Here is a 23287-nt window from a genome sequence, read left to right on the forward strand (position 1 = left end):
GGGGGGGGGGAATTTTGATGATGCGGAGGAGGTTGAGAATGAGTTGAAGTAGAGTGGAAGATGAGTTATATAAAGATACGTGATCATCCTAAAGTAAGTTGCTTTGCCTAATGTAACACAATGATTGTTTTGTGTTTTATGTGGTACAGGGGATTACGAATGTTGTTACTAAACATCTTCCTTCTCACGTTAAGAAGCGTAGTTCGGAAGAGAGCTCGAGTGGACTTCCGGAATAGCAAAAGTCCAACCCCCAATCGAGTATCGGAGTATGAATATTGTTAAATACACTTTCTTTGATTTGATGATAAACTTTTTGAGTGTTTTAATGACTAATGGTTTGTTTTCTGGGTGGATGATATTCACACGAAAAACATGTGGGCAAAAAAATGCAACCTAATTCAATAAATTTTATGTTTTAGAGTACTTGCATCTAATGCCTATATCTTATAAATTACGATTGAAGATGTGTCAAAACAAATATGATTTGAGCATATGTTCTAGATTCAGTTAGAATATGTACGCAATACAATCTAAACACTATATAATAAGCAACCTTGGTCATGAGGTGAATGCTATACAACCTAAACACTAAAAGTAACTTGGTCATGAGGTGATCTATTCTCTTAATCGACATACATTATCCCAAATCTTACATCAACGGTTTGTCTTCTTATAAGTTTTTTTTGCCAATATGGAAATATAGATTGAGATGAGATCCAATTCTCTTTGGTGTGAATCTTGTGATGAAAACATATGATCACCATTAAACCAATGCATCTACTCTTAGTTCCATTTCTACTCATCCAAATCTTGATAGTGTAACTAAATTATGGAGTATATCTTATCATCTGGACCAGTTCAGAAAGATATGATTTCAATAAACAAGTAAAAGAAGAAGAGCGAAACCATATTGCAATAGCAAACTTGATTTATACTCAGTTAAGATGATATTCTCCACGATTCCACTACGTCGATCATATGTGAAATTATTTGTGTATATTCAAACCTAACATTTGATATGAATTACAAACCAAACTACGTCGATCAAATGATGTGAAAGATAAAAGAAGACCTACGAGTGCCACTAATAGTAATGAAGTTGTTCTCATGCTGTTGAATGGCAGGTAAAATATATTTACTCTACCTTTAGGACAATTACATTTTAAAGTTGTCTCTGTTAAGATTTTTATTAATTTGATGAACATGTAGGAACGAGACTATGAACTGTCGTGTCAAAGACAACTACGCTTCTCAATTCATGTCTATATGGCAATTAAACGGGTGCCATTTCATATACAAATCCGAACCTGTGTTTTGTGTAATGCGGTTTATGAAGGTCGGAGAATATGAAGGTATGTAACATAAATTAGTTCTGATATAATCATCATAAGGTAACAATATATTCACTTTCAATTGTAAATGTCTATAGGTGCACCATGTATTGAAAACACATTGGCCTCTTCGAAGATCTTCATAAAACCAGAGTTCGAAGGAGTGGAGCATCACCAGGCTATGTAAGATGTTATTATGTATATTAAATCAAGTTATGTATGATGCTAAAGTAAAATTTCTTAAAACACTTTATATATTTATAGGTCTGAATTTGCTAGACGTTATTACTTAAACCATGTGATGAAGCAACAAAGTGAAAGCTCAGGAAACCATGTTATTACTCTCATCTTTATTTTGTAGATGAGATAACACATTATAATATGATTTTTTGGAGTTTGTTTACGCTTTTGAATTTACTTATTGAATTTTAATATCTATTTACTACAATTTAATTGTTTATTTATAAAACTTAATTAATATTTTACATTGAGTATATTATGGATCTTTAGAAAGTAAACCCTTCTGTATATATGCAAATACAAAAAGTTCTTGACAATCCTATAAATCATTATAAACTTTTTTCAAAAGATAAAACACCATATTTAAAGATGTCAATTATTACATATTAAATCAAAAAAGCACCATACTAAGTATCAAAACTATTTTTCTTAAGATCTTATTACCGCGCTTATGTGCGGGTACCTCTGAAAAGGATGCTTGATAATCATAATCCGCATGTATAGACGTTTAGGTCGGCTCGAGAAAGATTTGATTTAACCAATACTGTGGCAGATTTGAGGTTAAGAATTCCTGGAGAAAGAATTGTTGATGCAAGGACTCATAATCTACCTACATGCAATGAGGTTGCTGGATTAATACCAGGTGATTTCAATCCTGGAGTATTTAAGCGTGACATTGTTATAGAAAATCGTTCTGGTGGTCTGCAAAGAATAAGTGAACTCCATCCAGCTTACTTGCCACTTCAATATCCATTATTGTTTCCATATGGAGAGGATGATTACATGTTAGGCATTGACATTGGTTTTGTAGATACGGCTGGACGAAAAAGAAAAACAGTCTCGATGAGAGAATTTTATGCTTTCCGAATATTTGAGAGATATCAAGAATCTTCTACAATTGTGATGTCGGGGAAATTATATCAGCAATTTTTGGTAGACGCGTTCACAACCACATAATCTTACAGACTGAAATATATTTCCATGAACCAAAACAAACTACGGACGAAAAGAATCGATAAAATAGTTGAAGCTGTTAATCAAGGAAACGAAGATCTTGCAGAACACGGAAAAATAATCTACATTCCTTCATCGTTTACAGGTGGAAAACGTTATATGATGAAACATTATTTAGACGCGATGGCTACTTGCAAGTACTATGGTTTTCCCGATATTTTCATAACAGTTACTTGCAACCCCAAATGGCCTGAAGTTGTTTGATATCTAACAAGGCATGGTCTTAAGCAAGAAGATAGACCAGATATATGTTGTCGGGTCTTTAAAATGAAGCTAGATAGACTAATGGAGCAAGTGACTAAAGAAAAAACTTTTGGTGTTATAAATTCTGGTATGTTTCATATTATTAATCAATCAACTTTTTATACGTTACCATGTTAAAACCCAAATTTATTAACAATGGCTTTTGTGTGTGTGTGCAGCTATGTATACAATAGAATTCCAGAAGAGAGCTCTGCCTCATGCACACATGATTTTATTCTTGCATCCAGACTATAAAATGCGTACACCAGAAGACATTGATAGATTCATAAGCGCTGAGATTCCTGATAAAGAATTGGACAAGTACTTATATAAAGTTGTTTCTGATATTATGATTCATGGACCTTGTGGTATTCATAATAGAGGAAGTGTTTGCATGAATAATTGTAAGTGCCCTAAATTTTTTTCCAAAACCATTCATGAAAAACACTGTCGTCGACGATGATGGTTATCCAATATACAAACGGAGGAAAAACGGGAGATTCATGCATAAAAAAGGTTTTGATTGTGATAACAGCTTTGTTATTTCGTACAACCGGGATTTGTCTATCCGCTATCGTGCTCATATTAATGTTGAGTGGTGTAATCAGTCACGTTCAGTGAAATATCTTTTCAAGTACATTACCAAAGGACCGGATAATATTGGAGCTAACGTAGGAGAGGAAGACGATCAAAATGAAATCAAGAAATACTACAACTGCAGGTATGCCTGTTTATTAATTTCATATAAATTTAACCCTATTAATTTAATATTTATTAATAGTATTATTCTTTTATTAGATATGTGTCCGCATGTGAAGCAGCTTGGCGAATATTGTCTTTTCCGATTTGCTATCGTACTACTCCCATTGAAAACTTCCGTTTCAACTTCCTGGACAGGAATTAGTAGTTTACAACGAAGATGATCCTATTGCAGATGTTATGAAGCGTTCAGCCAGAGGATCTAAACTGTTGGCCTGGATGGAATGCAATAAAAAACATCCGGAAGGTAGAAATCTCACTTATGCTGAATTTCCCAACATGTTTGTGTTGGTTAATAGTTAAAAAATCTGGCAACCAAGATCTAAGAAAAGAAAAAGTTTTGCACTAGACAGAATTACATACTACCACCTTCTATAGACCCGGCGTATTACTTGAGAGTTTTAAAAGCAACATATCATAAAACTAAAAAACAGTTGTTATTAAAATTTTAATACCGCGCTTTAAGACCTCTCTAGTTTACTAATTAAGCTCTATTAGTAAGTTTGAAAAATAACACCACAAAATAGTGTATTTTGGTTCGTTGAAGATTATATATGGTTTTACTGGCTTAAAATCGTTTCATTGTGTTATTATATGCGGAATCCAAAGCAATCTCATAAGTGTTGTTGAGTAGCAATTATAGAGCATGCATAGCTCCAAAAGATTGTGAATTCATCGTAATAGATGTACTACTGAAATTTATAGATGATTAATAATTTATTTGATACGAAACATTTTCAATACTATATTACAAGAAATTTTAGCTTATCGGTTTTGATGGACGCACGTTTATTACGCGCATATTGCACTAAAAATTTCAGTTATATATTACAAAATTTTCAATACGCGCATAATGGAACTCCACGTAGTAATTTAACAACAACCTGTAGCCAGTTTAGTCTTAAGTTATGCGTGATTAGTGCTATTTCTTTACTATACTTCAAAATGATTTGTAAACAAAATGGCATTTATAATTGAACACGATAATCTCGAATCTTGTATATAAAAAGAGAATCACCACGTTTTAAATCAACTGACAATATCGAGACCGGATCCGGTTTTGATGGCAAATATGTAGTATATAAATGAAGCTTTACAGTTTACATGCAGTAGCAACAAACTCACAAAGACGTCCTTTCAAGTTTTAAACTTGCTTTGCTGAGCTCTTTCATAATCTTTTTACTAACTTCTTCAATCTCTCATATAAATGGCTCATCTCTCTGATTCATCAGCTAAAACAGAGGAAGAGGCAGTGATCATTACCAGGTTCCAAAACTATCTCCGAATCAACACAGTACAGCCGACTCCTGATTACATCGCAGCTGCAAGATTCATAATCTCCGAGGCCAAATCAATCTCTCTCGAAACTCAACCAATCGAGCTCGTTCTAGGAAAGCCTATAGTTCTACTGAAATGGATTGGTTCAGATCCTTCTCTACCTGCCATTCTCTTGAACTCTCACGTCGACGTCGTCGCCTTTGAGGAAGAGAAGTGGGATCATCCTCCGCTCGGAGCAGAGATCGACGAACAAGGGAGAATCTACGCAAGAGGAACTCAGGATATGAAGAGCGTTGGGATGCAGTACATAGAAGCCATTCGTAAGCTCAAAGCCTCTGGATTTCAGCCCGTTCGTTCTGTTTACGTCACGTTCGTTCCCGATGAAGAGATCGGTGGCACTGATGGGGTTGGCAAGTTCGTGGAGTCGGACACCTTCAAGAGCTTGAACATTGCCATCGTGCTAGACGAAGGTATAAAAAACAGTCAACTGTAACTGAAATGTTGTAGAAACGTCGTTGAAATATAGACAAGAAACAAGAAACTAAACACAGAACAAATTTTGTGGTGGATGAAAATGGAACAGGCCTACCATCTCCGACTGAGAGCTACAAGGTGTTTAAGGGAGAGAGGATTCCGTGGTGGATTCAGATAAAAGCTGTAGGACAACCTGGCCATGGCTCAAAGCTCTATGATGATTCAGCCATGGAGAATCTCACTAAAAGCATTGACAGTGTAATGAGATTCAGAGCTTCTCAGTTTGATCAGATCAAAGCTGGTTTAAAAGCTGAAGGCGATGTCGTCTCTGTCAACATGGTTTTCCTCAAATCTGGCACTCCTTCTCCTGATGTATTCTTCTCTCTTCTTTTATTTACAGTTTGTGACCAAACCTGATTTCTGTGGTATAACCTGACAATTTGGACCTCATTTTGATAAAAGGGCTTTGTTATGAATCTGCAACCATCTGAGGCGGAAGCTGGTTTCGACATGCGTGTCCCACCTGTTGTTGATTCTGTTGCGCTAGAAAAACGTTTGGTGGAGGAATGGGCACCTATTTCCCGGAACATGTCCTTTGAAGTAATTTTCTTATTACTACTCTAGCTAGAGAGTTTAGAAAGCCTGTGTATCTGAAGAGTTCTCTTGGTAAATATATGTCAGCTTTGGCGGTTCAATCAGGATATTGAAGAGAAGCACTTGGTTACAGCAAAAGATGATTCAAATCCATGGTTGGAGCTCTTAGGAAATGCTGTGAAAGAAGCTGGAGGGAAGACTAGTGAGCCTGAGATTTTCCCTGCATCAACTGATTCGCGGTATTTCCGAAGAGCAGGCTTGCCTGCGATTGGGTTCTCTCCTATATCAAACACCCCGAGTTTGCTTCATGATCACAACGAGGTACATGTCTGCTTTGAAAATATTACATCCTTCGGTTTGCCTATTATTTGTGTAGACCATCACACCCCCTAAGAGCATTTTCTAACACCTTTCTATCATCTCAACTTTTTACAGTATCTGAGTCAATACGAGTACTTGAAGGGAATCGATATGTATGTCTCAATCCTCAAGGCTTACACATCATATGCTTCACCTGAATGAGAGTGTTAAGAGATGAGCTACAAGAGTCTGTGTTCCACACAACGGTTCCCTCTTTACTCAGCACACTTGGTGCTACATCATCAATACTAATAAAACTCAGTATGCTACCACCTGAATTCTGAAGTAATAAAACTTGCATTTGTATGTTATCACTATCATAATAAAGAGTTTTCAGAAACAGCTTTGCAGAAAACTTCTTCTTCTTGTTACTTTGTTTTTCTTAACCATCCGAATGCAAGCAGTAGTCACCGCAAGTGCACAACCTCCATCCTTCAAATTTCAATATAAATTTAAAAAGACATGATAGGCCCCATAATCTCAGATTCTAAATAATATCATCTAGCCATCTAGTTAAGGTCATCAAGCCAAAAGCAATAATCAGTTTCTCGTTTGGTATCACAGAGAATCCTTCATATAATCTGGCACAAAGTATTGAGGTGATCTAATACATGACTTCATGCTAACCAAATGATCAAGTTATAAATTATCATATCACCTCATTGAACACGCTAAGGGGATCCTTGCAGCTGTGAAAAACATTTCCGATTAGAGAATCCTAATTAGACATTTTCAATCATTTCACGATGAATTATAATGATATCAACCATCTACATGTTTCAGACTTTCAACTCATAAGAGTTAATATCTTTTTACTAAATTGTGGAGAGTGTAACCATAGTTGTTTGGTTGGTGAGTTTTGTGTCTATGGTTGTGTAATTACGCGTGATATATATGTTATTAGTTAGTTTCTATATTTAAACTTTGGTATTTTTATTGGTACTCTAATATGGTTTTATAGTTCAATGTTATTGTTTGTGTTTGTTGATTAATGATTCAGAAATTTGAATCAAGAATTTAATACGGATAGATTTTTTTTTTGTTGTTGTTGTGATTTTTGGGTTTGATATTAGGAAAAGGTTAAAAGAAATGGATAAAATTATCACTGTTGGTGGTTCGTGAAAAAGGTTATGTAATTGTAAAGGTCAAGATATATTATGATTTACTACGTTAATAATGTGTGTGTGTTATGGTCGTAATGTCGTATATATGTATAGATGAACGAATAACATTAAAGTTTATTGATGAAATTAAAACAAATATAAATATCATTTACTCATTTTAACATCAATAACAATTTATACAAACTTAATTATCTCTTTAATCCCCTATATAATAAAACAGAAGTACACAACATTGTTTTGTAAACTATATAATTTTAATAAGTTGATTACAAATAGGTTATAGATTAAATTTTATATTATTTGTATAGTCTGGATTTATTGTTTCCAAAAATATTAGCGAATATTCTAAAGAATCATTTGATATCATCTAACTTACCATATTAATTTTATTTATTAAATTATTCATCAAATAAAAATTTTTGATATCTCACTTGACATATTAATTTGTTAATTATTATTATACTTCACCTCTCATTTATATATATGAGTCTATTTTGTGAAACAAATAAATTATCATATTATTTATTATAATTAAAAAATAGTTTGATTTTCGGATATACCATAAGTTGAATTTTTAAAACCAAATATAAATGATTTAATCTACAAAATATTCAATTTTTATTAATATTATTCTTTAAAAATAATATCTATTGAATTAAAATTTTTAATGAGTAACGGGTCAAAATTTAAATATTGAAAATCAATTTCATACTTTTTTGTTGAATTTTATAATTTTATATAATATAATAAACTTTAAATAATTTATTTTGAAATATTTTTAAAATATTGAAACTTGATATTAAAGTTAGAAACTATAAACACTATAAATTGGTTTGTTATAGCAATGTCAATAATATGTCACTATAATATGAAAGAATTTAAAAAAACCAAGTATATTAAAACAAAAAGTATAACAATATATTAAATTACTCATAATATAATAAATCGCTTTTTAAAAACCAAATTCACAAAATAAATGTATTTTTCAAATCATCATATTTAGCATATGATTTTATTGCATAATATTTTATCCAAAAAAACTTTTAAAAACAATTACATAAATTATATTTTATAAAAAAATTACAATATAAATAAAATAAATTTCTATCACGGATCTTAATCTAGTATTAGTTAAAATGTATATTGGACCTTATGTTTGTGTAAACGATGCATGAAGTTAAATGAAGATCTTGAAGTATTTTTTTGGGACAAAAAGAATTATTATTGGAATGAATAATGGATTCTCGAGCAAAGAGGGTATTAAAAAAACACATGCAAATGCTTAATAAGTTAACAAATAAGCTAATGGATGTAGTTTAGTAATAAACTAGATGATGCTTAATAAGTTCTCTACAAACTTTGCTGTTTGGTAATATAATCTCTAAGTTCATGTCATAAAAATCATCACGATAATTAAACTGTTAATACCTTGCCCAACGTTAACACTTAACAGCATACGAAACGATGTCGTTTTGTCTTTTTAGATTTAATTCACTGTTTTGAACCCGTCACCTATGGGGGATAACAACAGGTCACTTAACCACTGGACTAGAATACTTTACTGATGTTTTTACACCAACACATATACTTAAGTCGTTTACTTTCTCTTTTTTTTTCTTTCCATTTCTCGCCACCACCCTGTTCGTACGACAGATCCATCCAAGGCGGCAACACTCTCCTCCCCACCACCGCCTCTTCTCCGAAAGCAGTTGATGTCGAAGCTCTTTTCTTTTCCGAAACCCAAGATTCGATCTCGCATCTCCGGCCAAAATTAGATGTAGAGATTAAACGAAAGTAGATGTTTCCGATTAAAAACTTGGGCCAAAAAAACAAGATTCAGATTCAATTAATCACATGGACAACCAAATCTTCTATCAAAGGCTTCGGGTTCAAGTCTCAAATATGTCTGTTAACATTGATGTAGATTTTGGGCAGTTCTAAAGATAAATATAAATACAAAGCGTTTTAATGATATAACTTCCATTTCTTGCTTCATTATCTCATCCTCATGCAACCTATTACTTCTCACAAGCCTCTCAAGGAAGAATCCATTGTCCAGGGAAGAGCTGCATAAGAGTCTTACCCAGAATCCAGTCCATCTCAGAACTAGACAAGGCTGCTTCTTTTGCAACAATAGTCACAGCTTCTTTGGCTTCTTTGTATCCACATTCAAGAACAACAAATGGGAAGTCACTACAGCCGATGGAAAGCAGCCAATCCATATATGATCTTGTATTGTTAGTTCATCAAGTAGAAGTTTTCTTTGTGGTTTTTATTCGGGAAAGCGTGGTAAAAAAAGTATGTTTACCTGCCCCACATGACACGATTTGCCCCAAAATGGGACACAAGTTGAGATAGGAGAGGCGATAGGTCCTGATACGGGAAGCCGGTTCTTGAGATCCTGAATAGAGCACTGAATTTCACATATACCTGCTTGTTTCAATATTCTTCCCTCAGATTCGTATAATAATATGTGACTGTGAGCTAGTGAGAACTCGAATTGTAAAATTAATGTTTTTGCTTTTTCACCTGTGGAAATCTAGAGAGATTCATGAGTTGAATATAGGCAAGCTTTGCCTCACCATCTCTGCATGTTGATGAAACCATGAATATCAGTAATATATTCTATAGGAATTGCAGGGGACTGAATTATTTTTTGTAAAAATAGCAAAGAACAGCTCACTCTGGTACTTTGCAGAATCCAGCGTGATCTAGTAAAACAGTAGTCTTTGGAAATTCTGTGCACAGTTCCTCAATTTCTGCAATGTGCAGATCCAGACCCTGAATAAAGAAAACAAATTTTTAAAGAAAGAACTTCGCGTAAACCACACAAATTTGGAGAACAACAAAGGTTAGAATACTACTACCAGACCTTCATACACATGAAGCCAACAGGCACACAAAGCTCCCCTGCTTTAGAGAACAAGGCTTTGCCAACAGCATTTGTCATCTGTGTTGTGAAAGTCATTGACAATCCTAAAGAGTACGATGCAAACTTGATCTAAGGTCATTGGAATCATTAAATTGGTACCTTCCGACCCGATGGCCACAAATAGGGATTAAACCTAACAGCACGATAGTTACTCTACAAAACAACAGATTAAAACTCTTGATAAATGTGATGCATATATGTTATTTTGAGATGATTTGAGAAACAGTGAAAAGGAAGACCTCTAAAACAAGATTCTCAAGGTGCTTAATTCCACTGCCATCTTCTGCAGGATTAGCAAGGCAACAACCAACAAACTTGGATGGGTATTTCTTCAAAACACTGTCAATCAGAAACTAAAATCATCTTGAAAAGAAACTTGAATTACATCACTGACATCGCATGTAACTAAAAGTCTTAACATGATTGGAGAATCACTTAAAATTTTTGAATTTCACACAGAACCAAGACCAACCTATGCCCCAGTAATGCATCCCATAGTCATATATATATATATATATATATATTCACAAAAAAAGAACCATAACTAAAACAAAACGAGAGGAGCATAAATTTTGAAAGAATTAGAGTAGCTTCTGTTAAGAAAAACAAAAACTTATTTTTTAGGAAAATGCAGATTAAGGTATAAGAAAAGGAAGAGAGACCTTGTTACTAAAGAATGATCAAACTTGTGATTGATGGGTTGCACAATGAGAGCTCCATCTACTCTTGCCTCTTCCATGTTCTAAATGAAGACAACAAACAACATCAAAACAGTAAACAGAGGAGGCATAGCACAACAAGCATCAAAGAATGAGACTTTTTCCAATTTTTCTCAAAACCCATCATAGTTTTAAGGAACTGCCAGCGCTGAGCTTAAACCTTGAGCAAGAAATCAACATCACCAGTCAAAGTAGGTTCTTGGCCGGGAAAATAAGGATATGTCGCTGCCTGTTTAAAAAAAAAAAAGAGAATTTGGGACCAATTCATCAGATTACTTAATCAAATCATAATTGAATCAATTTCAGTTCCAAAAAAGTTTCCTTATTGTTTCAATTGCTTAACTTAGCGATCCAAATAACAACAATTGGAGAGCTTAATGCATACTCCGAATTCTATAAACTTCAAAGCCTAAGAACAAAAGATTGCGTAGATTCGAATAACATTCAAGTGTAAAAGAGCACACGACCTCTTGAGGAGAAGCCCAAATGTGGAGATGAGAATCGATGACTCTCGATGTCGTTTCAGAGTCAGACACAGCAAAAGTCGCCATTTTTACCGTCCTGACCGATGATGATGCTATCTTGCTTACTCCGAACAGTGCAGACGGCGTTAAAGGATGACTGGAAATTGCAAAAGTAGTTTTCGTTAATCTCAGTGTCACAGCCATATCCCCACCGTGGTCGCGGATATCATCAATTCAATTCACGTGATACCCATATACACAATTTTAAAATAGGGATAGATTTAAATAAGATAGCTAATAATATAGGGTCTAATTCTGTAAATATAGAAAAAATTATTGTATCATCAAACTTTGTTCTTTGGCTTGACTATCTCTCTCTCTCTCTCTCTGTCTCCAATGGCGCTCGAACATTCGATCACTTTGGACTATTATGAATCAAAAACATCCCCCAATACCGACATCTTCAAAGATACAATATCGTTAGTAATAAGATTCCGTGGAATCAAGCGCACTTTTACGCGGGGTGCTAATAGTTGTCTTGAAACCCTAATTCAACAAACAACCATCGGCACGAAGGGAGTTTTACGACTGATGACCAAGATCCCGCGTGACATAGTTGATGAAAACCTTTGTGGTTCATGGTTGGCCCGCAGGCATAAGGCTTCGGGAATCCCCGGATTTATTGTGGACCGCATCGTTCCTGACATCACCAAAGAAGTGACTATGCTGAATCGAGAAAAAAAGGAGAAATTGGTTTCATAATTCTATCTCAAGTTGGATTTACTGAAGAAACTTGGTTTAGTGATGTGATAGATTATGATGATGACTCCCAAGATCAAGACTCATGCTGCACTATCTGTCTGAAAGCAGTACTACTACCACGAAATTGTTATGTTCCCACCGTTTTGACAGGGACTGTATTCTTCGGTGGCTGCAAGGCGACAACAATCTTTCATGTCCTGTTTGTCGTTACAACGTTACCTAGCCTTTTAGATCTCATCTTCTCTCTCTCTTTCTTTCTTTTTTGATAACCAATATTGTATATATCATCTTAAATAAAAGAACAATTTAATCATATCAATTTCAAAGCTTATTCTTTTCTTTTTGGTTTTCAGGTTTATTGGAGATAGGAGCGGCTCATTGGTTTGATGCTTTTGTCTTTCTTGTTCTTAGAGGAGGGTATTCAACTTATATTTTAAAAGATTTTAAAGTATTTTTAAAATCCTTTGTTATTCAACTGAGGATTTTAAAAGATCTTATGAAATCCTATGTTATTCAATTAAGATTTTTATAAAATCCTTTAAAATAATTCAGAATCTCTTGTTATTCAATCAGTTGTTTATAAAACCAACTTCAAATCTCTTGTTATTCAAAATATTACAACTTTTTTAAGAATGCTACTTTGAATGATTCTAGGAGACTTTTTTTTTGTTTTTTAGTTGAAAATTAATTCTCTCAAAATCATACCTTTGAGCTAGAATTTTAAAAGATTTCATTAAAAAAAAACAGTCATAAAAAATAACTCAGGCAACTATAATCTCCGCAGACCAGCAGACACCTTCTCCACCTGTTAACCACTAGAAGCCACTCATTGCGACGCTAACCTCAACTCAAAGCACCAGCAGCAACAAAACACAACCAATATCAGGGAAAAAAGCAAACCAATAAACAAGATATACCAGTGATATACTCACGAAAAGGATATGTTATAAAGAACCACCACCGGCAGCCAAAACATCACCAAAGCAGTAACACTGGAGCTACTGGTAAGCTCAGAATGGAGACCCCAAGACAATAACCAAACACCCGACGCATCACAAAGGACACTCTCCTAAAAGATATGCTGTTGTCTTCAGACATATTTGACCAACAGAGAAACGTCCATTCTATCGCCAAGCCTTATCGTTGAGGAAGATGACCAAAACTGAAAATTACCGGAAGCATTGTCAAGAATACCTATCCGAAGGAGAGAGGCTAGAGTGGTGAGGCTTTAGCATCTATACGAGACGAAGGGATAAGCCGAGCAAAACAAACACGACTCACTCCGAATCAGACACCAAATCCACTTGCAAAGGCTATGCTCCGACGGACGAGATCGATGCCACACGGTGAAGACAGAGACGGCAAATCTTCAGGACTATGCGTTATTTTAGATTGTTTTCATTCACGACACTTTGTTTCCTCTGTTTTGGTCACATTCACGTTTCACGTTTGCTTCTCTTTTATTAAACTATATGAAGAAGAGGCGATGTGTTGGAGTTAACGGACACATAATAGAGACGTTAACATAGCTTAACTGAGCTTGTTTGTTAGACGTTAAGTCCATTGTTGTATAGTAATTCAGCTTCACCATATATATGTTTGTACAGTGACTTGATTCATTCAGTGAGAAAAATCAGATTATTTTACTTCTTCTAATATCTTTGTTTCTTTTTTTTCCTCACAGTTATGTTTGCTTCTCTCTCTCTCTTTTGGTTCTTGATCGTTTCCTTCTCTCTCTCATTCTCTACGACATTTCTTCCTTGTTGGCTTTTACTCATCTTCTTCACTTAGTTTCTTCCTCTGTTCTTCATCTCACTTAAAGCTTTGTTTCTTTGTTGCAGGATTTAGACTCTGTGGTGGTGTCTCTCTTACAACTTCACAAATAAGCGATTAATTAATAAGAGGCGATGTGTTGAGGCTTCAGCATAACTTCACAAATATTTTGCTATAGAATTGTTTTCTGTGTATTGGAAATTACTATAAAATCTTATAGAATCTCATAAAATCACATTTCATTTTCTAAAAATAAAAATAAAAAAATCTAAAACACAATCAAATCTCCTAAAAATCTCTTAAAATCTTTCAAAATCCTAAAATGTTAAAATCCTACCAAATCTTTTAAAATATAAGTTGAATACCCCCCTCTTAGTTTTTTTTTTCTTTTTTTCTTTTTCCTTCTTCTTCTTTTCCATTGTTGCTGAACCTTACCCCGTGAAACACAAGCTTCAGTTCCTTGGACAAGTTACAGTCATACAATATTGTTCCCTAACACACCAACCTCTCTGTTTTGTATAGAAAGGCTGCTACTATACTAAAACTGTCAAACCAAATAGGTCTACGAAGAGAGCCGCCCATCAAATTGGTAAATCTCTTCCATTGATGTTAAATTTACTGGAATTATCTAACAAGTTAAAGGTTGATCGTTTGTAGAAATCTCAAAGTCACCAGATCTTGACCTCTACGTGTAAGGCGTCCCAATTCATCTTCACAAACTACGCGTTTCGATCCAAGTTCGCCGAGATTTGTCTCTTTTTAGGAGTTTTTTTCCTTCTTTTCCTCCTGATTTCTAGGGTTTTGATTTTTGGTGTTGATGTTTGTTTAGGAGACTATTAGACTAGGATATATATGTTATTAATATTATATATCCCTAAATACGATCAGTCGATCATATTCCTAGAGATGCTATATATATAGGAAAGCTCTCTTGTATAAATACTTTACATCTTTGATTGGAATACACAAGCGATTTTATTAGAGAGACTTTTTAACTATGAGATCGGCGCAAGTGACGACATTACTCGAGTGTATGAACTACGTTGGATCGTCACGGACATGGACATCGATCGACACGAGAACCTTTCACCTCGTGGCTAGTTTCTGCTAGATCCATCGTCACAAACTTTGAATTTAACACAAAACCAAAGTGCCGGCCCAGAGGGGAAGCAACCCAAGCAAAGGATTGTGGTCCCAAATTTTTTCATTTTTTTACTTTAGTAATCAAGGCCTTTTTTTTTAAGTTTTATTTGATTAAGTCTCTAGAAAAAAATACTCAATTTTATAGAAAATAAAGAAATTTTTGTCTCAAAAATCAGATTTTAGTATGAATTTGGTTCAAAAAAATTTAACTTTTGGTCTGAATCTATTAAAATTAGGTCCAATTTTTTTTCTTTAGTATAAGAGGTAATTTTTTTTTTTGGTTCTAAAGTCTCCAAACTAGATTGTGCGTAGGGCATCCGATTATACCGGACCGGCACAAGACCAACCTATGCCCAAGTAATGCATCCCATAGTCATATACATACTCACAAAAAAAGGACAGCGAGACAGATAAACCATAACGAAAACAAAACGAGAGGAGCACAAATTTTGAAAGAAGTAGAGTAGCTTTTGTGTTAAGCTTTCTTTAGTTTATTACTATTAGGTTTTTTTTCTTTTTTTCTTTTTTGCATGATAAGATCAAAACTACACATGAGCAACCTCTAGTTTCCTACAAAAACAAGAATTAACCAGCAAAATATATTTATTGTATCAGGAATTATTATTTGCACATATCTATATATATATACATAATCCACCCGTATTCCTTCTTCACAATAATTAACTCGTTGCCTTGCAAAACAATCTATTCAATTCTATCAAATTAACTACATGGCGACCGGAAACTACAACTTAAATGGCGCTAACTACGGTCCACCAATCCAGCCTCCTCCGATTAAAACATACTACAGCCAAGGTCGACGCGGCGCCGACGTAGGTTGCGGCATCTGTCGTTGTTTCTACAGCTGTCTCCTTTGCTGTGGTAGTTGTCTCGTTAACATCATCTGTACCATTCTCTTATGTGTAGCTATATGCCTTGGGTTCGTAGCTTTAATCGTCTATCTTATACTCCAACCCAACGTCGTGAACATCCATGTTACGGACGCTAACTTAACGCGTTTTGAGCTCGACCCGGGAAGCCATAACCTTCATTACAACCTCTCGTTGAACTTCGCAATACGTAACCCTAACCAACGTCTTGGGATCCACTATGATAAGTTAGAGGCGAGGGGTTACTACGGTGATAAGCGTTTTGCTGCCGTGAATATGACGTCGTTTTATCAAGGGCATAAGAATACGACGGTGGTTGGAACGAATTTTAAAGGACAGAAGCTGGTTTTGTTAGGCGCCGGTGGCCGGAAGGACCTGAAGGAGGACCGGAAGTCTGGGATTTACAGGATCGACGTGAAGCTGAGGTTTAAGATGAGAGTCAAGTTTGGGTTTCTAAACTCATGGGCCGTTAAGCCCAAGATTAAGTGTCATCTCAAGGTTCCGTTGAGCGCCTCTACTTCAGCCGGAGGGTTTCAGTTTCATCCCACCAAGTGCCACATTGAGCTCTGATTTTTTTTTTTTTTTTTTTTTAAAATTATTATTTGGATTTATTTTTTTTATATGTTTTGCCTTTTTTGGTTTATTTTTTTTTTTTGTACTTAAAAGGGTGATTTTAGACAATCTTTGGTTTATTGATCATATCTTGAAAGCAGGAGTTAAGAACCTTGGTTTGTCTTTTTTTATTTTTATTTTTTATAAAAAGAACTCAAATCTGTGAGGTTTACTTTGATATTATTCACTAGAAAAAAAGGTATAACCGTATAAGTTGTCAGTCATATACATATTAGGCGTATCATCATCAGACCATAGACGCGAATTTGAAAATGTTCAAATACTTTCCATACCATATATGTCGAATACGTATTTCATCATGTGAACTTTATAATAAGTATAATAATGCGCACTGGTAGTTTGAGACAAAACTCCGCGAAGAATTTCATAGAAGTCACATATACATACGTCAACGTCATTTGCATCAAGATTTAAAGACTATCCTAGATAAGATAATTACATATATCATGCTTAAATATCTATAAAGTAAGCGAATCCTATGTCAAGTAAGACACTATTTTGCAAACTTAGGCTTCAAGTCATATAACTCCACTTGAAAGAAGAACAAATAACAAGAGGAAACTGCCTCAACAAGAATAAAAAGCGAAAGGTAAATCAAGGAGAGAGCCAATGATTATTTGACACGTATACAAAAATATAGAGAGGGGGGAGAGCGTCACGGTGATGATGGTGGGGCTAAAGTGACAGTCGTCATTATGACAGACCGCGTGGCATCACTTGTCTCACCAAATGGCCTTTTTCCATTAATATTTACGTAATCAAGTTTAGATAATCAAGTGGACCCTAATTAACACGTCGATATGTCTAACCGGGACACATTAACACTTGCCATTACGTTTTAGATTTTGACTCATTCTCCCAGCTTCTTTTGGATTTTAGCTCAGCAATAACTTTTTGATCGATACGGATATTTATTGAAACGACGAGGATCAGGATGGTATACTTTAGTACTTACTAGACTACTATTCGATTTCAATCATATCGCCACTGTTTTTACAATGCAAGGTCTTTTTAATACATGTCTAATTTGTAATGTATGATTTACAAAAACATCAGTTTGGGTATATAATTAATCACATATATAAAAAGGAGTTTTGGATATATCAGTTCCTTTTTCCTTCTTTTAGTTCAGTAGGATTAATATTTTTTTTTCATTATTAATTCGATCAGGTTTGTTAGAGAATCATTTGATGATATATCTATAGAATTTTATCTTTTTTTTTAAAAGTAAAATAAATATCTGAAATATTAAACAATACACATGTGGCTGATTATAGAATCTGATACTATTTCATAGATCAACTGAATAATGGAGATTGGTCGCTCTAGCACTTAGTAGAGTCTAGCAGTCTACTACAAGTTTTGATTACACTGACTCCTATAGTTAAAAACCATAAGTAAATGCGACTTTTTTTTTCCAGCTGGGAATATAAATCCGAAGCACGAGGCTCTGTAACGGTCCAAAAACTCCAGCTGGATTGCATAACTACTCTCTACTCCCTCTTTTAGTAATAGTATAGGCGCACTTTAACTTACTTCTCTCACTCCATTCCACTCTAAACCTACGCCTCTCTCAAAGCGCAATCTAGCATGACGGTTATATACTTATTTCTCATCGTCGGCGACGCGAGGCTTTTTTATTCGATTTTGATCTTTTTCTTCTATCCATTCAGTTATAACAGAAAAATATATATTTTTTTTTAAATCGGAATTACCAAATCCACATGCAAATGCGACGGATTAAAATAAAATAAAAAAATTGAGATAAATTTAGCTAGAAGTCTGCAGTTTTCCGGTGAGAAGTCCGGCGACGGGGAAGTGATTTCGTCGGGAAGCTTTCCGTCTCCTGAAGATTCCTTACACTCGTACGGATAGCTAGTGTATCTCCTCTGATATATCCTGAGATTTCATCGTCGCCTGATTCTTCTAACGGAGATCAAAAAACACAATCCAATCAGTAAAACTCGATTAAGTTCAATGAGTAATTGTGAGATTTGAATCGAATCTGCAATGTTGTACCTATATGTTTGGAAGTACGCATGAATCCATTAAACTGAGCCAAATCTGAAGAAAAAAATAAATTCGAAATCGAATCACCGATCAGAAGTCGATCGAAGAGGATCAAAACAAATTGAAATCGATGTGAGAAAACGAAACCTGATTGAGACGGAGGGTGAGAAGTGAGGTAGAGGATGATAAAGCAGAGGAGAGTGAGAATCGGAATGAAGTGAACGAGCTTCTCTCGTTTCTGATTCGTCGTCGCCGCGAAAGGAGATTGCAGCGACGATAACCGTCGCGGCTTTAAGTCCTTTTTGAGCTCGTGATCGTCGTAATCCGCGGCGGCTGATGACGACGAAGAAGGAGTGGCTGAAGAGACTGGTTTCAAATCATCGATGTCGTAGGCGTCGTCCTTTCTTCCTCCATAGCTATGATGATGGAGCTTCGAAGCTGATGACTCTAGCGATAGCCTCTGCATCGCCGACAGAGAGAGAGAGAGAGAGAAAAGGAAGGTGATGGTTCGTAGAGAGAGAAAGGTTAATGAAGGAAGGTTATGGTTTCGTATCAAATCAAATATATTTGGGAGAAATTTATCCCAAAACTAAATAAAAAAGCAAATTCGTATATTTCGTTTTTAAAAAGGAAATAATTATTGTGAGATTTATTATCTCTATTTAATAACTTTGAGTTGTCGTATTCTCTACTCATTAACTTTGGTAAAAAAATTAACTAGTTTTACAATTATGAATAAAATAATCAATATTATGTAAATTGCCAGTTGAGTGTAACACCAACGGATTAGATTCGGATTAATCTGTTTGCTGATATTTATTATTCTATTTTTAGAGTTATTAACATATTAGTTGTAGACCAAGTTTATAAGGAAAAATAAATATTGTGGAGAAAAGAAAAAGTAATATTTCCTTTTTCTATATACAAATAAACAAAAAAATAGTATGTATACGGTATACCAATTAAAATTAGAGGAAATTTCTTGTGTTGGACCGATTATTTCAATATGGGCATTTTAGTCAGTTATTCAAAAGCCTAGCCCATTAAAACTTCTAAACTAAAATCTTGACGAACAAGTAAAATGAACGGTGACGATTGAATCGCAGATCAAGAAACCCAGGTACTAAAAACCCGAAGGCGACGATCTGTGATTCCGACGGGAATGAGATTGAAATTTCTGGCGGCTCTCGACGGAATAGTATAGATTTAATTCGATCACGTTGAGGAAGAAGAAGAAGGTGACGAAGTGGAAGAAGAAGATAGCTGTAGAGGGTAATGGTGTTGTGGGAGTTAGCTCTGGGAACAGCCTACTTCTTGGGGATTAGGCGGACTTATCGGCTTGCATTGAAGACCCAGCGCCGCATTATTAGCCCTAAGCATCCAAGGATTCGAAGTTTTATGCATCGGTGAAGTTTCTTCCGATTTTTTCTTTCTTTTTATATTTTGGGGGATTTCGCGATTTGGTTGTCTCTGATTTGATCGTGTGTTTGTGCTACAACAATTTCATTTGATTCAAACGGTGTGGCGAATTACTTTAGATTAGAATCCTTAGATGAACAATGCTGATTTCTATTGATGTTTCGTTCTCGTTAGTTTTTTTTTATCTTTCAGACTTTCGTCTCACTGTGAAATCCTGTGATATGATTAAAGCGTTACAATCGTGAGGTGGAATTTAGAAAGTAGAATCAAGAGGTAGCTTAGTCTTTAGTTAAGATTAATATGGATTTGTTGAGTGACAACTCTGGTGTTTGCTGGATTGTAGTCCTACGTATGCAATTTGTAAGTGTTCTTGTTGCTAGGAAAGGATTATTTTGTTGCTAATTAAAGCCATAACAGTTGGTATATAATGACTCTGTTAAACAGTCTTGAGTTGTGTATTTGAGATTCCCACTCTCGACTGATAGCATTGGTGTGTTAACTCTCTCTCTATCACCTTACTTTTATGCAGGAGGACTCATCAAATCTTTGATGTGGCTCTTAGGGTGCACAAGAACATACAACAGAGAGACATGGAAATTGGTCGGAATCTAGGAAACTGGATTCTCCGTGGCCTTGACAGGATGAAGCCATCGGCTCAGGTTATACTACCAAAACACAAAGAGCCAAGCATAGACAAGGCGAAGAGAGTATTGGACTCAACCCGTCTCAAACCGCATGTTAGCACGCAGACTCCTCAGAACCGTGAGGTCGATAGGCACTTGTTCATGTCCTTGAGAAACTTTCGGTCCAAATACCCCATTGCTTCGATGATGATGATCAAGCCGCCAAGAACAACTGGAACTACCACTCAGTACAGGCCTTACACTGCTGGTGCATCCAGTATGATTCAGCCGATTTATGCTAGAGACGGGTTCAACGGCGTCATCAGGAAGGATATTTTGCAGTGGATGGTGCAGAAGAGATGAAGCCGTCAAACTTCATCAAAGTCCCGACTGTTTCTCATATTATAGCATGCTCAGTAGGAAACACTTCTTAACTGTTTCACTTTATATGAGCTTTTTAATAACCAGTTGAACGATCGGAGAATCTCCTGGAGAACTAAGACTTGTGACTAATATTACTTGACTAACCTGTCTTTCTGTTCTTCAAAATCACAACCAGATATGTTCTGTGAGAGATTCAGGGTTCTAGTAATCATTAACGAAAAATCAGGTTTAGTTTTAGGGGTTTTCCAATTTATGGTATGGTCACTCTCGATTGGATACAATCCATTGCTCATATCAGTCTTCCAATGTTCCTGAATCATCCTTATTACTATTATTGACCAAAACTGAACTTATTTAATTTTGTGACAAACAAACGAGTACATGTCTGGTCCAAAATGCATTATTATGATGATGTACGTCTCTAGTGTAAATATGGTTTTTACAACAAAGCCTGCTATATATACATTCTCAAATGTTTCAGAATTCAAGCAGAGAGCTTCCCTCTCTGGCAAGCACGAAAAGCCCACCGTCTCCTCTTGAAATCCTGAGATCCTTGTCGAGGTAAGTGGTCAAGAGCCAAGAGCTGGCTCGGTTTCCTGGAAACGGAAGCTTGAGTGGTGGCTGACCAGAGAGTGCCCGTGAAATGTTAGCTGCCACGTCTTGTAAAGGGTTCAAAGATTGTTTCAGCAACGCAAGACTAATCTGCTGCCCAAAGACACCCACACTCTCTGGTAGATCCACACTTGACTTGATCTCCGGAGGTTTCAATGTACCTTCTTTGAAAGAAACCTGACATTTACCAAACGTTAAGACAAACAGATGATGATACCAAAATATTTTCAATCTTTAAAGAAACCTTTTTGTAACGTAGTTAGTTCAGTGCCGATTGACCGAGGGAATGTAATTTAAAAAGCAAATTGTTAATGGTCAGTGATACAAGTTTAGTTACCTCAACTCTTGAAGGGCTTCGAACTTCAAATGAAGCAGAAGCACTGAATGAGAAGTCTGCAAATGGGCTAGAGAGTGTGGTGAAGTTGTCGACGGTGAGATTGTTTGAGTCTATTGACTGACTTATGCTTTTCACTTTCAACAAAGGTGTCGAACCCGCAGCTAGTAGAGGAATCAACTCAGAGAAAGCAGTGTACCTGTTTCATAATAACCCAAGAAGATAGACAAAAATTGAAACAACATTATAATGAGAACTCTTCCTGGATCATTATCAATTACTTAGCTTCATCAAAGATTCACAATGCCTCATTCTCAATTAGGAGAGGATCAGAAACTATATTCTTAACTTATAAAGTTGCAATTTGTCTACGACATCAAAACAAGATCATTGGAACAAAGGGACTTACAGCAAAACCCAGTTGCCGTCGAGAAGCTCCGGGTTCTCCAACGGAGCCGGAGTAGGATTCAGAGCTTCCAATTGATTCACGAGCTCCAACACCTCCGCACGAACTTCTGAACCAGCCCGGAACCCTAATTCAGTTCCGTACACCGTATCCGCCAAACACCTTTTCAACTCAAAAGTATTGTCGTCGGACACGGCACTTCCATTTCCGGCGTCGGCTTCAGCTCTTTCACCAATTTCTTCCTCCCACTCGTCCTCGTTCCTTGGAGGATCCGAGTCCGCAAACCGGGAACCCGATTCCTCGATTTCGGGTCCGGATTTCTCGCCCCATTCGTCCGTAATCACATTCACGGTCACAATATCTGGCTGAGATTGGGGCGGCTCATTTGCATTTACCGCTTTCTCACCCCATTCATCTGTAACACCAGACGAATCCAAGTCGGATCCGGATTCGGATTCCGACGGCAGAGAAGATCGGATTTTAGAAAACCGGAGTGGTTTGGGACGATGGCCAAAAGAGAAAGAGAGAGAACTGGGTTTTAGGGAGACAGAAGGAGAAAAGCTCTTGCTCGGGTTTACGGAGGAGATAAAGAGCAGTGAAGAACGAGCGGTGGTGGTGAAGAGCGTAGCCATGGCCGATCTCTGTGTGTTTTTTGAGCTTTGTGAGGAAATTTCGGACAAACAAGATTACTCAAGTCTTACAAATCACACGAAATTTAGATGACCCCTGAAAAAAAGGGAAAATTTAAACCTTTTTTTTAATAAAA

The 23287-nt window shown here is 35.8% G+C and overlaps 6 protein-coding genes across 7 annotated transcripts; 3 read left to right on the plus strand and 3 right to left on the minus strand.

Moving 5' to 3' along the window:
- LOC104781947 (aminoacylase-1-like) lies at window positions 4716-6698 on the plus strand. Its single transcript, XM_010506747.2, has 5 exons — window positions 4716-5335; window positions 5449-5711; window positions 5802-5939; window positions 6021-6254; window positions 6369-6698. The coding sequence occupies exons 1-5, from the start codon at window positions 4795-4797 to the stop codon at window positions 6453-6455; spliced, it is 1263 nt and encodes a 420-aa protein (XP_010505049.1). The 5' UTR covers window positions 4716-4794; the 3' UTR covers window positions 6456-6698.
- Window positions 9241-11776, minus strand: LOC104781948 (4-sulfomuconolactone hydrolase). Its single transcript, XM_010506749.1, has 10 exons — window positions 11536-11776; window positions 11229-11297; window positions 11012-11091; window positions 10589-10688; window positions 10449-10502; window positions 10290-10367; window positions 10101-10198; window positions 9947-10004; window positions 9726-9847; window positions 9241-9610 (listed from the first exon to the last, which is right to left on the minus strand). Exons 1-10 carry the CDS (start codon window positions 11734-11736, stop codon window positions 9454-9456), a joined length of 1017 nt encoding a protein of 338 aa, XP_010505051.1. The 5' UTR covers window positions 11737-11776; the 3' UTR covers window positions 9241-9453.
- On the plus strand, window positions 15942-16670 carry LOC104781949 (NDR1/HIN1-Like protein 3-like). Its single transcript, XM_010506750.1, has one exon. It carries the CDS (start codon window positions 15942-15944, stop codon window positions 16668-16670), a length of 729 nt encoding a protein of 242 aa, XP_010505052.1.
- Window positions 18402-19304, minus strand: LOC104781950. 2 transcript variants are annotated; one of them, XM_010506753.2, is made up of 3 exons: window positions 18891-19304; window positions 18753-18797; window positions 18402-18656 (listed from the first exon to the last, which is right to left on the minus strand). In XM_010506753.2, the coding sequence occupies exons 1-3, from the start codon at window positions 19207-19209 to the stop codon at window positions 18508-18510; spliced, it is 513 nt and encodes a 170-aa protein (XP_010505055.1). In that variant the 5' UTR covers window positions 19210-19304; the 3' UTR covers window positions 18402-18507. The 2 variants fall into 2 exon arrangements, with proteins under 2 accessions (XP_010505055.1, XP_010505054.1); XM_010506752.2 differs by having other exon boundaries at window positions 18402-18659; window positions 18891-19301.
- On the plus strand, window positions 19814-21359 carry LOC104781951. The gene is made up of 2 exons (XM_010506754.2): window positions 19814-20149; window positions 20692-21359. The coding sequence occupies exons 1-2, from the start codon at window positions 20019-20021 to the stop codon at window positions 21146-21148; spliced, it is 588 nt and encodes a 195-aa protein (XP_010505056.1). The 5' UTR covers window positions 19814-20018; the 3' UTR covers window positions 21149-21359.
- LOC104781952 (probable plastid-lipid-associated protein 3, chloroplastic) lies at window positions 21548-23246 on the minus strand. Its single transcript, XM_010506755.2, has 3 exons — window positions 22525-23246; window positions 22119-22314; window positions 21548-21958 (listed from the first exon to the last, which is right to left on the minus strand). The coding sequence occupies exons 1-3, from the start codon at window positions 23151-23153 to the stop codon at window positions 21647-21649; spliced, it is 1137 nt and encodes a 378-aa protein (XP_010505057.1). The 5' UTR covers window positions 23154-23246; the 3' UTR covers window positions 21548-21646.

This window comes from Camelina sativa, chromosome 4, assembly GCF_000633955.1.
Source record: "Camelina sativa cultivar DH55 chromosome 4, Cs, whole genome shotgun sequence".
Taxonomy (NCBI): domain Eukaryota; kingdom Viridiplantae; phylum Streptophyta; class Magnoliopsida; order Brassicales; family Brassicaceae; genus Camelina; species Camelina sativa.